This window comes from Ascaphus truei, chromosome 4 (assembly GCF_040206685.1).
Source record: "Ascaphus truei isolate aAscTru1 chromosome 4, aAscTru1.hap1, whole genome shotgun sequence".
Taxonomy (NCBI): Eukaryota; Metazoa; Chordata; class Amphibia; order Anura; family Ascaphidae; genus Ascaphus; species Ascaphus truei.
In genome coordinates, this window is record NC_134486.1 from 238,124,815 (window position 1) to 238,140,342 (window position 15,528).

At 43.7% G+C, this 15,528-nt stretch overlaps 1 protein-coding gene across 1 annotated transcript in view; it reads left to right on the plus strand.

The window, feature by feature from the left end:
- The window catches only part of LOC142492360 (kinesin-like protein KIF28), an 84,504-nt gene that overhangs the window by 9,949 nt on the left and 59,027 nt on the right, over window positions 1–15,528 (plus strand). Inside the window, exons 5-8 of the mRNA XM_075595007.1 lie at window positions 3,453–3,607; window positions 7,836–7,947; window positions 8,434–8,501; window positions 9,071–9,213. Of these exons, the coding sequence (XP_075451122.1) occupies window positions 3,453–3,607; window positions 7,836–7,947; window positions 8,434–8,501; window positions 9,071–9,213 (478 nt within the window). The remainder of the gene's footprint in view (window positions 1–3,452; window positions 3,608–7,835; window positions 7,948–8,433; window positions 8,502–9,070; window positions 9,214–15,528) is intronic.

Below are 15,528 nucleotides of genomic sequence, written 5' to 3' on the forward strand. Positions count from 1 at the left end.
CCCGCTTCAGCTTAGGAGCGCGGGAGTGGCCTCTGCGCGTGCGGCGACCATGGCCCATGGTACTGGTCTCAGGAGGTGGTAGACAGACCAGAGTAGCACACCGACTAGCTGCACTGGTAAACCAGTGCTTCAGCGCAAGAGTCCTGAGCGGGCTGGGGAATCCTCCGTTTCAGCGCAGGAACCAGGACACGGCCTCTCTAGATTAGGGAAAGAGTAGGCCCCAGGAACCAGGAAGCTGAAGATACACAGGGAAACCTCCGCTTCAGTGCAGGAAACCAGGAACAGACCGCTGCATGAATATAACAGCCGGTCACAGAAAACAAGGAGCTGAAGTAACAGGGAGAGTACTCAGCTTCAGCACAGGAAACAGGAACTGACCGCTGCATGAGACTAGCAGCCGGTCACAGGAACCAGGGAGCTGAAGACAACAAGGAGAGTACTCCGCTTCAGCACAGGAACAGACCGCTGCGTGACACTAGCAGCCGGTCTCAGGAACCAAGGAGACAGACAAGACAAGGCTTATGGCAGAACACAGAGACATCCAGGAAGGACTATGCTCGGCAGGGAGCATTGTGGGAAGGCAACACTTAAAGGTCAGAGAACCAATGGCAGAAGGGGCGTGTGGCAGTATTGCTTTGGTGAGTGAATCCAGGCTGCAGTAAATATCAGGGGAAGTGTTCCGGGACTGCCCATCTGCAAGGTAAGGCAAACAGTAAACCGAGGAGCGGATTCCTTACACCCCTCCATTGCGTTACCAGCACCGAGCATTTTCGGCGCGGACCGGGACAGTAGCTATCTCCATGTTGTCATTGTAAATAAACAAAGCCGTGGCCTTTATACCTCCTAACGTTGTCCTTCTCGTCATTCGGTCATTACCGGGTAATTGGGTAAAGGGGTAGGGGAGGATACTCGCGCCTCCCTGGTCATAAAGCGGGCCAGCCCAATTGGGCGGCACAGCCAGTGACCGGGGGGCGCGGCCTCCCCGAACCAGGTGGGCCACAGGAGTGGCCAGGGGCAAGCCGGGCCAGAAGGGGGGTTATACCTGCGTCCAGGAGCAAGGATCGGTCAGCAAGGATTCGCTACAGGCCGGGAGCAGAATGGAAGATTCGGCTCCCGGCTGCCTCTTAAGGCTTCCCTTGGCCTGCCCCCACGTCTCTCCCCCAGGGGTCGCGATGGCAGCCCAGAAGTCCTAGCTAGGTGAGGGGGGAGGGGGGCTTGCCCCCTGGTCATGGGCATCCCTCGCCTAATTGACCAGGGAGGCTGCGAGCTTAACCAGTACAACCAACCTCACACTGATGATACCCATCAAGGTTGAAACATGTCTGTGAGTGGGTTTACTGGCTTTGCATCTCATCCCAGCCTCTGTCTAAAAGCTGTGTTTAAAACAGCATGCATTGGCTTGAGGATTTGCTTGTGTAATACGAGCTTGAGACAAAAGGTGACACTGTGTGCTCATTTGCATGTCATTTCCCGGAATCCCTTGTTGCAGTGGAAGCACTGTATGCTGGGCGATAATGGGGAAAGATAGGGTTGCAGACCTGTCTAAGACATGCAAATGAACATACAGTAAAATTTACAGTTACTTTATGCTTTACTGTGGAGGGTTTTTGTCACTTTTTTACCCACCATAACCTTAATAATTGTGGTGAATACCTAGTCTAGTCTCAAACCTGCTTAACCAGTACAACAACCTCACACTGATGATACCCATCAAGGTTGAAACATGTCTGTGAGTGGGTTTACTGGCTTTGCATCTTATCCCAGTCTCTGTCTAAAAGCTGTGTTTAAAACAGCATGCATTGGCTTGAGGATTTGCTTGTGTAATACGAGCTTGAGACAAAAGGTGGCACTGAGTGCTCATTTGCATGTCATTTCCCAGAATCCCTTGCTGCAGTCGAAGCGCTGTATGCTGGGCGATAATGGTGAAAGACAGGGTTGCAAACCTGTCTAAGACATGCAAATGAACATACAGTAATATTTACAGTTGCTTTATATATATATATATATATATATATATATATATATATATAGATATATATATATATATATATATATATAGATATATATATATAGATATATATAGATATATATCTATTTATATATATATATATATATATATCTATATATATATATATATATATATATAGATATATATATATATATATATATCTATATATATATATATATATATACCTTGCTGTATGCTGTCTCCTTTATTAGTTCACGGACTGGTAACTATTCTATATAGATATATAGATATATACAGTGTTCGACAAACCTATACATTTGCTCACCCCGGGCGAGTGGATTTAACCCCCGGGCGATAAATATTGGCCCAAGCAGCACACGTTTGGTATTAGGTGGCGAGTAGATTTTTTTGTGTGGCGAGTAGATTTTTTTGTGTGGCGAGTAGATTTTTTGGTGATTTGTCAACCACTGGATATATAGATATAGATATATGGATATATCCCCTCTCTCTCCCCTTCCCTCCCCTCTATATATGGATATATATATATATCGATATATATATATATATATATGTTACTGCAATAGATGCTCCCCCCCCCCGTCCCACTGACCCCCCACCCCCGTCCCCCGCGCTCGCAAATTTCCTGTAGCAGGACAAGATTGGTCTCCTGCTTACATGCAGGTGACGTCACTGCTCATGAGCGCCAGCCCGCTCGCTCCGCTCTTCCCTTCACCCTGGGCGAGGCCTAAGATATTTAAAGAGATACAGTTTAGTATTGATATATTTTGTTATATGGGTAGGTACAAACTCACCTAATTCTGTTTTGCTAAATAGTTTTTTTGTAGGTGTTTGTCCCCTCCTTTGAGGACCTGAACTCCTTGCCAATTAGAAAATAGGTATAAAACACACTTCTACAATGTACAGTAGTTCCCTCTTTACAGGAGAATGTGGTGAGATATACATAAACAAGAAACATGTATATATTATTACTTTTCATTAAGAAACGTGCATTCATTTAACCCTTTAGGCACTTTCATATATCTCACATGTTCCCCCTATGTTCAGTCCCCAGCTTGATACCTTCTCTTGTAATAGTGGAGATGTCAACAAGACCATAGAATATATTATGCATTTAGTGTAGGTACCTGCTTAAAGGAGTTTACCTTGCTGTGGTTAGCTGGCTAAAATATTGTTTTTAATCAAAGTTGCAAATGAATGACTTCTTTTGTTAAAAGATTTACCTGTAAGTTCAAGAATGAAAAACTCTCTAATAAATTGCAAGATCAATTGGAAAGTAGAGCAGGGTTTTTATATTTTCTTTCCTTTACATTGACTTTTTAAATTGAAATCTACAGAAAGTGAAGTAGAACAAGAATGTATGAGTGACATTAACATTGATCGCTTGTATGTTATATATTTGTTTTTATATATATATCTGTCATTGGGGAACTGATGCTTTAAATAACACTTACGCTTTCTGCAGATTTTCCTGGAGGAAGATATAACCAAGCAGTCCAGTATTAACTTGGTGGACCTGGCAGGGAGTGAAAGGCAGAAATCCTCTGGCTCTGAGGGAGATCGTCTGCGGGAAGGCACTTGTGTCAATCTCAGTTTGACCACACTGGGAAATGTCATTAGGTATTGTGAAAGAGCACCACTGTAATACCAGGGGCTCCACCTCAGTACAACAGTATGGCACTAGTAATTGTCTCATTCACTAATCTGCTCACTGACATCAATGAATGAAATACATTTTAAATGAATAAGGCTGTAATATGGCCTTTTTGTAGTAGACATGCCGTAATGAGGCATTGGTACTTGTGTATATATATTTTTTATTGAGGGGAGGGGTGGGGGATTGTTGGGGAGTGTGGTAGGGTAGAAGCTTTAAGCAGAGTAGTAGCTGCTGTAGTGTTACTTTATGAGCGGTTCCTGTCCTGCCTCACACACTCCAGAACTAAATGGCACCTCCATGTTGGCACATTGTCCCTGGCACAGTCTAAGAAATGTGTGTATATCCGTATGTTAGCAAAAAGCATGTTTTAGATGTGGGATGGTTGGTAATGGGTGCTAATCATACTTTTTTATTTGATTGTGGCAGTACCTGGTTTAAAAAAGTGTAGCTTAAGTTTAAAATAATGTTAATGTAAGAAGACTACCACCTTTGAATGCTTATAAATCCAGTGAAGCACATGCACACCAGCCAGAGCCTTGTTAGTGTCCGGATTAACTAAAAGGCAACACCAGTATCAGACATTCAGCTATCACCATTTCATTGATAAAGATCACTAGAAGGTAGGGAGCGTGAACATGGGAAGTTTCACCTTCCTGTGCCCCATGTATGTCTGCATGCGGGTGTCATGATATAGTCATGAAGAGGCTAAATGTCATATGCAGTATGGCAACGGAGGGGTTACGTTTTAGTTCTATATGTGTTCTCCTTGTCACCAGTAATCAAAGTAATCAAGCATTTAAGGAAATTATGTGTTGCCTCAAGAGATCATAAGACAACAGCTTTATAACCAACCAGTATTGCTGAAGATGACACTAGAGGAGGGGTCAAGGTTTCCATAGTCTCAATGTGCTATTATAAGGAGCCAAGTGGGGGACCTCAGAAGACAGTTATACAAATTCCTTAAAACCAGACTCCAAGGGTAACTCGTGGGTTAGTATATTTATATCAATACAGGCTAAGAGGAATAAAAAATTATTTATGTTATGTACTACGCTGAATATGCTCAGTCTACAGTATCTCAAGTGGTCCATACCTTATCACAACAGTATTATCAGCGTATTCAAAACTATCTCAGTTCCCACCCCATGCTAGGTACCACACATATCCACTCTGAACTCTCGTGTTATAGCAGAGGGATATAGCAGGTGTATTTATATACAAACTTAGCTATTCTCATTGATGTATCGCCTCTTATTAACATAAGGTGTTTATAAAGGTATATTAATACCTCACCCAGGACATTACTCAAGAGGCAATACAACTAGCAAGAGGGGAATATAAGAAGAGTCACAGACACTCTCTCTGCCTTATTTGATTTCATGTTATTCTGGAGAAACTAAGAGCTTCTCGTTTTTTTAACATTTTATTAGGATTTAAATAAATTTATTCATGTTGTATGTCTAGCGCACCATAGGACCAGGATTTAATTCAACTCAGGCCTGCGGTGCGCCCTAGTGGGGATCTTTTGTCGTGTGTTCTTCACACACGTATCCCTTTCTGTCTATGGTCTTATCCCTGGCAGCACGCGACCTACATCACTCACTGGTATAAGAGTTTTGAGCGAGGTTACTCATTTAATTTCATTAAGGTTCCTGTGGGTGTCCAGGGGTCCTAGGATGGTCCCCGCAAGTCCCCGCTGGCATACAGTACCAACCCTGTAGTAAAATAAATAAAGATGGCATACATTTCAATAAATAGAGAAGAGGGTGGTCCACGGTGTCAAATGCTGCAGAGAGGTCGAGTAATATGAGCAGAGTGTAATGACCTCTGTCTTTGGCAGCATGGAGGTCGTCAGTTATTTTAGTGAGGGCTGTTTCCGTGGCGTGAGCAGTGCGGAAGCCAGATTGTAGAGGGTCTAGGAGAGAATGTGTTGAGAAAATGGAGCAAGCGAGAGAATACAAGACATTCAAGGAGTTTAGAGGCAAAAGGCAGAAGGGAGACAGGTCGATAGTTAGAAAGACAGGTAGGGTCAAGCTTGCTGTTTTTGAGTAATGGTATAACTGTTGCATGTTTGAAGGAGGATGGAAAGGTTCCAGAGCAGAGGGAGGAGTTAAAAAGGTGTGTGAACGTAGGGATTATAGTAGGACAAGAGGTTTTAGGAGATGGGAGGGAATGGGGTCAAGAGAGCAAGTGGTAGAGGGAGAAGAGGCGATCAACAGCGACACATCCTCCTCTGAGACAGCGGAAAAAGAGTCAAGGAAGGCAGGAGGAGAGTTAGGAAGAGGTGTAGAATGGGAGGAGGCTACAAATGGGATGTTCTGACGTATGGATTCCACTTTTTCCTTAAAATAGTCAGCAAAGTCCTGAGCGGAGATGGAGGAAGGAGAGGCAGCTGAGGGTGGTTTGAGTAGAGTATCAAAGACAGAGAACAGTCGGCGTGGGTTAGACTTGTGCATGTTGATTAGTGAAGAAAAGTAGGCTTGTTTAGCTTGCGAGAGGGCAGCGTTGAAACAGGATAGCATCAATTTGTAGTTAAGGAAGTCTGCGAGAGTATGAGATTTCCTCCAGAGGCGTAGCCCCAAGGATGGATGTTTAGGCCTACCGGGTGGTAGCGGGAGGGGTTAACCCCTTCATTACCTTAGCGGTATTAACCGCTAAGGGAATGAAGGGGTTCACTCAACCTGCAACCCCCCTGCAAGGCCTAAACACCCATCAAGGGCCAAATACCACCTTCACCCACTCCCACTATACACAATAAACATGGCATTGGTAGTTAACCCCTTCATTGCCTTAGTGGTTAGCCGCTAAGGTAATGAATTTGCCTGTAAATGCATTTTTATTGCATGGGATTCCTGCCGGGGGGTCTCTGGTGCTGAAATTAATGGGTATCAGCTTCGGAGACTCCCGGCATCAATCCGATGCAGGAAAAAAAAATTTTTTTTTCTAAGTCCTCTCTTGCCGCCTTCTCAGCAGCTTCTCCCCAGCCTCACGCCAACTTTCCCTGGTGTCAGGATTTTGGGAGAAACCGCCATTCTAGATAAACTAATCAAGGCTACTAGAATTGCACGAGTTTCTGAACCTGCTGATAAGTGGCTTATCGCCGCTCACCCGGCGAGGTGTTTAGGACGGCTGCACAAATTGGCGATTCATGCCTTTATCGCTCACTTATCGAGGCTTACTGAATAGCAGTAGGCATTTTGCCCGAAAAAGCCTTGATAAGTGGGTTATCGAGGCTAATAGAACTGTCCCCTCGGGTGTCGCTGGTGGTCCTCGCAAGCATCACATTTGGGTGCTCCGGCCTTGACACATTCCAGGACCACCAGCGACACCCGAGGGGACGGGGACGGTGGCGGTGAGAAAGATCATGTCGTCATACACTATATGTGTTACATCCTTTTAAACATTGCACAGATTGTAAGTGCGATTCTTATACTTTTATATACATAATGTCTTTATCAGGTTGATCTGCTCAATGGTTCCTCTCTTTCTTACACACTGAGGTACCAAGCACTCGACCCCCACTCTTGAGAACAGATTGCCAAAGCTTTGCCAAAGCTTTGGATATGCCCTTTTGGTTTAAAGTACTAGTGATGAGTCTCCTTTTCATTGCCTCTGTCTTCATGCTGCATATCTGGGGAAAATATACCCGATCATAGAGCAATCTACTCATTTTGGACATTTATTTATATTGTATATACACATTGTATATACACTGTGAGTAGGCAACACATAGGAGCCAAGTCTCCCTAATTAACTCACAAATTAATTACCTCTGCACTTAGAATAGTTTTTTACTTTTATATTTTGGTTGAACTTCTCCTATGCTCCCCCTGGATTTTGAAGAAAACTTGCATCATTTTGGACCACTGGAGACAGTCCCACCATAGGGTCAGAGCAGGGAGTTACAACCTTACATTTAAATCACTGTTATTACTGTTTATGCTCTCCATTATCACTGTATTGTCGCTTATTATTTTGTGTCACTTTTAAGCACATCAAATACGTTGGTTATAGAGGGAGCGCCTCTTCTTTTTTCACCTTATTGGTTATATATGCAATGACCTTCTGCCATGAGTCATGGGATGGAGCACAGTATTGTAACAGTCATGGTCTTTTGTCATTTTCTTCCTATACTGTATTAACCTCTAAACGGTGTCCTACTAATCTACTGCTTGTCTCCTCTTCTCTTAGTGCATTGGCTGAGGCAGCCATGGGGAAGAAAGTCTTACATATTCCATACCGAGACTCCGTTCTAACAAAGCTACTTCAGTCTGCCCTGGGAGGCAATAGCAGGACTATTATGGTACAGTGATGAGCAGCTATTATAACAGAGCTGTCTTAATGCCTTCAACTTGAAATGTTGCCATAAAGAGTTCTGAATAAAGGCATTTGGTATACTCTATGCTGAGGGGAAATGTGTAGTACCATGGTGAATTTCAGGAGCGCCTAATGATGTGAAATCAGGGGGAGCACACTTCCGAACACCCCATTTTCAAATGGTTTAGGTGTTATTTATTCTCTGAGAGCAGGAGGGATTACAAATAAGCTTTGAAGGGTTTAAAAAAAGAACCACAAATTTATCTTTGTGAATAGAAAAGTACTTACTGTAGTAACCCTTTGTGCCATTGCACATCTGTAACTTCGCTCCCATCCTCTGCCCTTGCTTTTCACATACCCATGTAATATGTTTAACCCACCAAGATAAAATACACGTGCATTTGTCACACGGTTATTTTATATTTCCTTGTGAGTTAATTTCTTCAAATGAATGTCTTGGTTTTTTTTCCAGATAGCTGCTATAAGCCCTGCAGATCTCTGCTATGAGGAGACTTTGTCTACACTCAGATATGCTGAGAGGTAATGGCAAGGTTACACTGCAGCTAAAGTACATATTTCTACAAATGAAACCAACATCCGCGGGTCTTTAACAAATGAAAATGTTGTGTTCAGCAATTTAACTCGAGCCCTTTCTGGAAAAAGGAATATGCAGTACTAATTAATGTAGTCATTATTTGTATGCCACTGTCAAGTAGATGTTAAGCTGTGTGTAGTGGGGATTTACTGCACATACTGTACCTGTGAAGTGTTGCCCCATTACAGCAGTACTGTATGTACACTCACCGTGGTTTATGTAATAAGGCAAAACAATTGCACCAGATGTATCAACGACAAGAAAAATCCTGTTAATTTCAATAACTAATTTTTCTTTGTCCTTTTTCGCCTCAGGATTGCATCACTTTTGCCTTGACGCATAGACTGAATATTAAAGTATTAAAAAAAAATACTAAGAACTTTACAGCCCGTTACACATGGTACCTGAATTATTTTCACCATATCTGTGCGGGACAGGGATTATTTCTCTGCCAGCTTCTCATTTGTGTGTGTTAATGCTGTGCTCTAATGTTATTTTTTTTTATATATTTAAGAGCAAAGAAGATTAAAAACAAAGCGGTTATTAACGCCAGCCCAACTGAGCGACTTATTAAGGAACTTAAAGCTGAGAATGACTTGCTGCTGTCCCGACTGGCGGGGCTTGGGAATTCAGGGAAAAGAGTGGAACAAGAAACAAGTATGAGTTAAAAAAAAATAGATGCAATAAACTGGTTGTAAGAACTTTCTACAAGACTGCGCTCAACTTTCTTTCTACAAGTTGCAGCTCTCCAAGCTTAGTAGTAGAATTGTGCCTAACTTTCGCAGGAGGTCGAACAAAAGTTGGCCTTTTTGAGCCGCGGAACGAAAAAAAATGGCAGTCAGCTTAATTGGCTACATTTTCTAAAATCGCTAGATGTGCTTAATGCTCAGACATTAAATATATATATATATATATATATATATATATATATATATATATATATATATATATATATATATATATATATATATATTGGAAAAGGAAAAAAGATAGCGCCTAGATGCAAGGATATAACCATAAATACTGAGTTAGAAATAAAATTGTAAGGTAAATCAATATAAATGCCACTAACCTAGTTGATAAGGTATTAGTGAACAGAAATCAAGTGCCCATACAATGGTCAATGGTGTAAATACAATGCTGGCTTTGGCAATACAATAAAACATATATATAAAAATATATTTATCAAAATGAAAAAATGAAAATATAAAAATCACAAGTGAAAAAGATATACAAATATGTGTATGCTATTGTCCAAATGTATATATATGCTATGTGAGTGAATCTAAAAGAAAAATAAGTGACCTATGTTGAATGTCAATATAACGAAGATGCTGGCAGCTTTCTTCTTGGGTGCAACAAACTAAACGAACCTAAGAAAAAAAAGAAAAGAAAAAAGCTCCCGATCTTCATGTGATAACGTTTAAAAATGTAATAAAACATGTAAAAAGAAGATTCAAAACTCACGAGTAGGATAAAAAACAGCATTGTATGAGTTATACTCATGTGTAGGAGTAGCCTCGAGGTGCCGCCGCGTCTCCGCTCTTCCGCTGGGGATACCTCGAGCTCGAGGCTACTCCTACACATGGGTATAACTCATACAATGTTGTTTTTTATCCTACTCTTGTGAGTTTTGAATCTTCTTTTTACATGTTTTATTACATTTTTAAACGTTATCACACGAAGATCGGGAGCTTTTTTCTTTTCTTTTTTATATATATATATATATACAGTGTTCGACAAATCACCCAAAAATCTACTCGCCCAACCAAAAAATCTACTCGCCACCTAGTCCCGCCCCTAGTCCCGCCCCCAACCCTAGTCCCGCCCCCAACCCCGCTTTTAAATAAAATATATAAATAAAATACATTTAATAAATTCCTAGCCAGAACAACATTCGTTTTTGACATAAATGTCTTTATTGTATTACATTATACTACAAATTAGTCCTTGTTACGTGTGAGTGAGTGTGTGTGTGTGTGTGTGTGTGTGTTGTGACAAACGGCTTACTCCGGGGCTCCGTCGTTTGTCCGGGACTGTTTAGAACACGGTCTTTTAGGGTAGGTTAAATGATGAGGCGTCACGTACTGTTCCTTTAAACAGGCTATGCCTGGTTTATTCAGTCCCAGGCACTGAGACTGCCACAGTGCATACAACAGAAAACAGATCAAAACAAAAGCTGCTCACCTGAGCGATAACTTAACTTAGATATCCCTGACTCAGGGTTGGAAGTGGCTTTTCCACTTCCAACAACAAAACACGGTACTTTTGCAGTCTTACACAAATGAACAGAAAGATTGAACCTGTTTGGGGAAGAGGCTTCTCCCCTCTGTAGTTCAGCAGCCTTCCAGCCTCCTGGCTCTTGTGGGGGAGACCAGAGCAAACAGGAAATCGGTCTTTCATACCTGATTCCTAATTAGCATGACAGGTGACAGAAATCAGGCAGCAGACAAACTCTGGTCTGGATCTCTCATCCCTCAGTTCCAGCGCTTGCCAAACTGTGGGATGGAGTGTATGTATTATAAGGCTGCACTCCCAGGCCAAACAGGATAGAAACTGTCTAGTATCCTGGGAGCCCTATATATGGAATTTATTACCATCCCCTGGTTTCTGTCACATATCCTCCCCCCCAGCTCAGACCTCGAGGGATGAGCGACCATGGATATTAGGGAGTGCATCCTTGACAACCCGTCAGCATTGCCATGTTTGTGCCCTGACCTGTGTTCCACAGAAAATTTAAAGGGTTGTAGGCTTAGGAACCACCTGGTCACTCTAGCATTCTTTTCCCTGTTTTGACACATCCAGGTAAGGGGTGCATGATCTGTGACCAACCGGAATTTTCTCCCCAACAGGTAGTATTTGAGCGTCTCTACAGCCCACTTTATTGCGAGACACTCTTTCTCTACTATGGAGTAATTTTTCTCCTGGGGATTTAGTTTCCTACTTAAATAAAGGATGGGGTGCTCCTCACCTTGAGACTCCTGGGAGAGTACCGCCCCCAGCCCTACCTCAGATGCGTCGGTTTGGACTACGAACTCTTTGGAGAAGTCAGGTGTGACCAACACTGGTTGGGCACAGAGAGCTTCTTTCAGGCTTCTAAAGGCCTGTTCGGTTTCGGGGGACCACTTTACCATTAGCGGTCCTCTTGCTTTTGTGAGGTCAGTTAGTGGGGTTGCCTTAGTTGCAAAATTGGGAATAAACCTTCTATAGTACCCAATTAACCCCAAAAAGGTCCTTACTTGTTTTTTTGTAACTGGCCTTGGCCAATTTTGTATCGCCTCCACTTTGAGTGTTTGGGGTTTGAGTAAACCTCTGCCAATAGAATATCCCAGATACTTGGCCTCCTCCAGACCAATAGTGCATTTAGCGGGGTTAGCAGTTAGTCCAGCAGACCGGACTGCGTCAAGCACAGCTTGGACCTTTGGAAGGTGGGATTGCCAATCTTCACTATGGATTACCACATCATCCAGGTAGGCGGCAGCATACCGAGCATGTGGTTTTAAAATTTTATCCATCATTCTTTGGAATGTGGCGGGAGCTCCATGTAAGCCAAAAGGCAACACCTTATACTGAAAGAGGCCGTCTGGGGTTGAGAAGGCTGTCTTTTCTTTTGCCCTTTCTGTGAGGGGAACCTGCCAGTACCCTTTTGTTAGGTCTAGGGTTGTGAGATATCGGGCTTTGCCCAGTCTCTCTACAAGTTCATCTACCCTGGGCATAGGATAAGTATCAAATTTTGACACCGCGTTTAGTTTCCGGTAGTCATTACAAAACCTTGTTGTACCATCTGGCTTTGGGACTAAGACTATAGGGCTGTTCCACCCACTTTGGGATTCCTCAATTACACCTAGTTTTAGCATTTTTTTAACCTCTAAACTTATAGCCTTTCTTTTGGCCTCTGGGATTCGGTACGGTTTAAGGTTAACTCGAACCCCCGGTTCAGAGACTAGGTCATGTTCAATTACGCTAGTTCTACCTGGCCGTATAGAGAAGATTTCTTTGTTTCTTCTCACTAAATTCTGAACCTCTCGTTTCTGATGAACAGACAGGGTTTCAGCTATGCTAACCTCTGGGTCAGTTTCTTGATTCTCTGACAGACCTGGGGGTACTAGGGTTAACAAGACTTCTCTATCTTTCCAGGGCTTGAGTAGGTTTATATGGTAAATTTGCTCAGGTTTCCTCCTACCTGGCTGTCTTACCTTATAATTTACTTCTCCCACTCTTTCCAAGACCTCATATGGCCCATGCCATTTAGCAAGGAATTTACTCTCCACGGTGGGAACCAGAACTAGTACCCTATCACCTGGAAAAAAAATTCTGACCCTAGCACCCTTATTATACGTATTCCTCTGTGCTTCTTGAGCTTTCTCCATGTGTTCCCTCACTATGGGTAGGACTGCAGCAATGCGGTCCTGCATCTGGGCAACATGCTCTATTACACTTCTGTAAGGGGTAACCTCGTGTTCCCAAGTCTCTTTGGCTATATCCAGTAAGCCCCTTGGGTGTCGGCCATACAATAGTTCAAACGGGGAGAAGCCTGTGGATGATTGGGGAACTTCCCTAATGGCAAATAACAGGTACGGTAACAAACAATCCCAGTTTTTCCCATCTTTATCAACCGCCCGCCGTAACATGCTCTTTAAGGTTTTATTGAACCTTTCCACTAAACCATCTGTTTGTGGATGATAGACTGAGGTTCTGAGATGCTTGATTTTTAGGAGTTTACATAGCTCTTTTGTTACTTGGGACATAAATGGTGTTCCCTGGTCAGATAGAATCTCTTTAGGAATCCCGACCCGGGAAAACAGAACTACTAACTCTTTTGCTATGTTTTTAGCAGAGGTGCTACGTAGGGGAACTGCCTCCGGATATCGGGTGGCATAATCTAATATTACCAATATATGCTGATGTCCCCTAGCAGACTTTATTAGGGGTCCTACTAGATCCATAGCAATCCGGTCAAATGGTACCTCTATTATGGGAAGGGGTACCAATGGGCTGCGGTACGCCTTGAACGGGGCGGTGATCTGACATTCTGGGCATGAGGAACAATAATTCGTAATTTCTGCCAGAACCCCAGGCCAATAGAAGCTTCGGAGAACCTTTTCTTTTGTCTTTTCCACCCCTAGGTGTCCCCCCAATGGATGACTATGTGCGAGGTGTAATACTACATTACGGAATGTCCGTGGTACCAACAATTGTTTAGTTGTAACTGATTTCCTTTTATCAACCCGATATACTAGGTCGTTCTCTACCTCGAAGTAGGGGTAAGCAAGTGACCTATCTGGTTGGCCAGGAGTACTATTCTGGTCCCGTATATTTCCCCTTGCTACCGCTAATGTGGGGTCCTCCCACTGGGCCTTCTTAAAACTCCCAGGACTGACCTCTAGGTCAGCGAGGGTCTTATCCGGTTCTGGGGTGGTAAGTGTCTGCTCAACATCTTGATTTGGGGTATTCCCTACCAAAGTAGTGATGGGGAAGGGAATTTTACAGCACTCCTCCTTTTCCCCCTTCTTATTTGGGCCCTCGTCAACCTCCATTTCTGAAAAAGGGAAAGGATTTGTTTCTTCTAATACTTCGTTATGGTCCGCTATTGAACTCTGGGCGCTATTCTGAGCGGGGGACCACATTTTTAGAAAATGGGGAAAGTCGGTCCCTATTAACACATCATGTGCCAGTTTGGGTACAATACCCACCTTGAAATCTAAAGAACCAAACTCTGTTTCAAAAAAACCATCAACAGTGGAATATTCATGATTATCCCCATGTATACAACAAATTGCCACTCTTTGCGAACTGTTTCCCTGTTTCTTCTTAATGGGCAAGAGGTATTCGGACACTAGTGTGACCATGCTCCCAGAGTCAAGAAGTGCCCAAACCCTCTTACCATTAACCTTTACAAATGCCCACAGATGGTTATTCAAGGGGTCCTCTGGGCTAGGGCCCATACATTGGGACAACAGCGAATAATGTTCCACGCTGTTGCATTGCATGGGCTCATCATTTAGTGGGCAGATTTTTGCTGTGTGGCCCCTCTCATGACAATTTACACATTTAGGTACATAGTCTGTGTCCCACTTAGAGCCTTTTCCCGGCTCCCCATATTGGCTATTGCCCTTAGTGTGCGAACCACTGTTGCTGGTGCTGCGTGAAGGTGGTCGCCGCTCTTCAGCGCCCCTTAACCCCGGTACCCTTTTACCGTCTCTGGAAGAGTCCTGGAACCTCGGGTAGTGGGGTTGCTCCACAACTGTGGGTTGCGGGTGCTCTTCTGCTGCATTGTACCTTTCTACGAGGGCCACAAGCTCATCCGCATTGTGGGGGTCACTCCGACTGACCCAACGGCGTAAGGCAGAGGGAAGTTTCCTCAAGAACTGGTCCATGACCAACCGTTCCACGATGTGGCTGGCTGAGTTGATCTCGGGTTGTAGCCACTTCCGGGCGAGGTGGATGAGGTCATACATCTGGCTTCGGGTGGCTTTATCCATCGTGAAGGACCATGCGTGAAACCTTTGGGCGCGAACAGCCGTGGTTACGCCGAGGCGGGCGAGGATCTCGAACTTCAATTTTGCATAGACGTTAGCTTCGGCTGGCTCTAGATCAAAGTAAGCCTTCTGGGGTTCGCCGCTTAGGAAGGGTGCGATTAGACCAGCCCACTCAGCTTCTGGCCATCCCTCTCTCTGCGCCGTGCGTTCAAACGTGAGAAGATAGGCTTCCACATCATCCGAGGGTCCCATCTTCTGAAGGTAGTGGCTTGCCCTGGTCATTTTCGGAACTGGGGCTGCCGCTTCCAGTGGAAGGTTACTGATAGTCCCTCTCAGGATCTCGAGTTCCTGCTGTAAGCCCTGAGCGAACCGCTGTTGCTCCTCTCTCAGCAAGCGGTTTGTCTCTTGCTGGTTTGCATTCGCGTTTTGCAGGGCTTCATTCGTCTGTTGCTGGTTTGCATTCGCCTGTTGCTGGTTTGCATTCGCCTGTTGC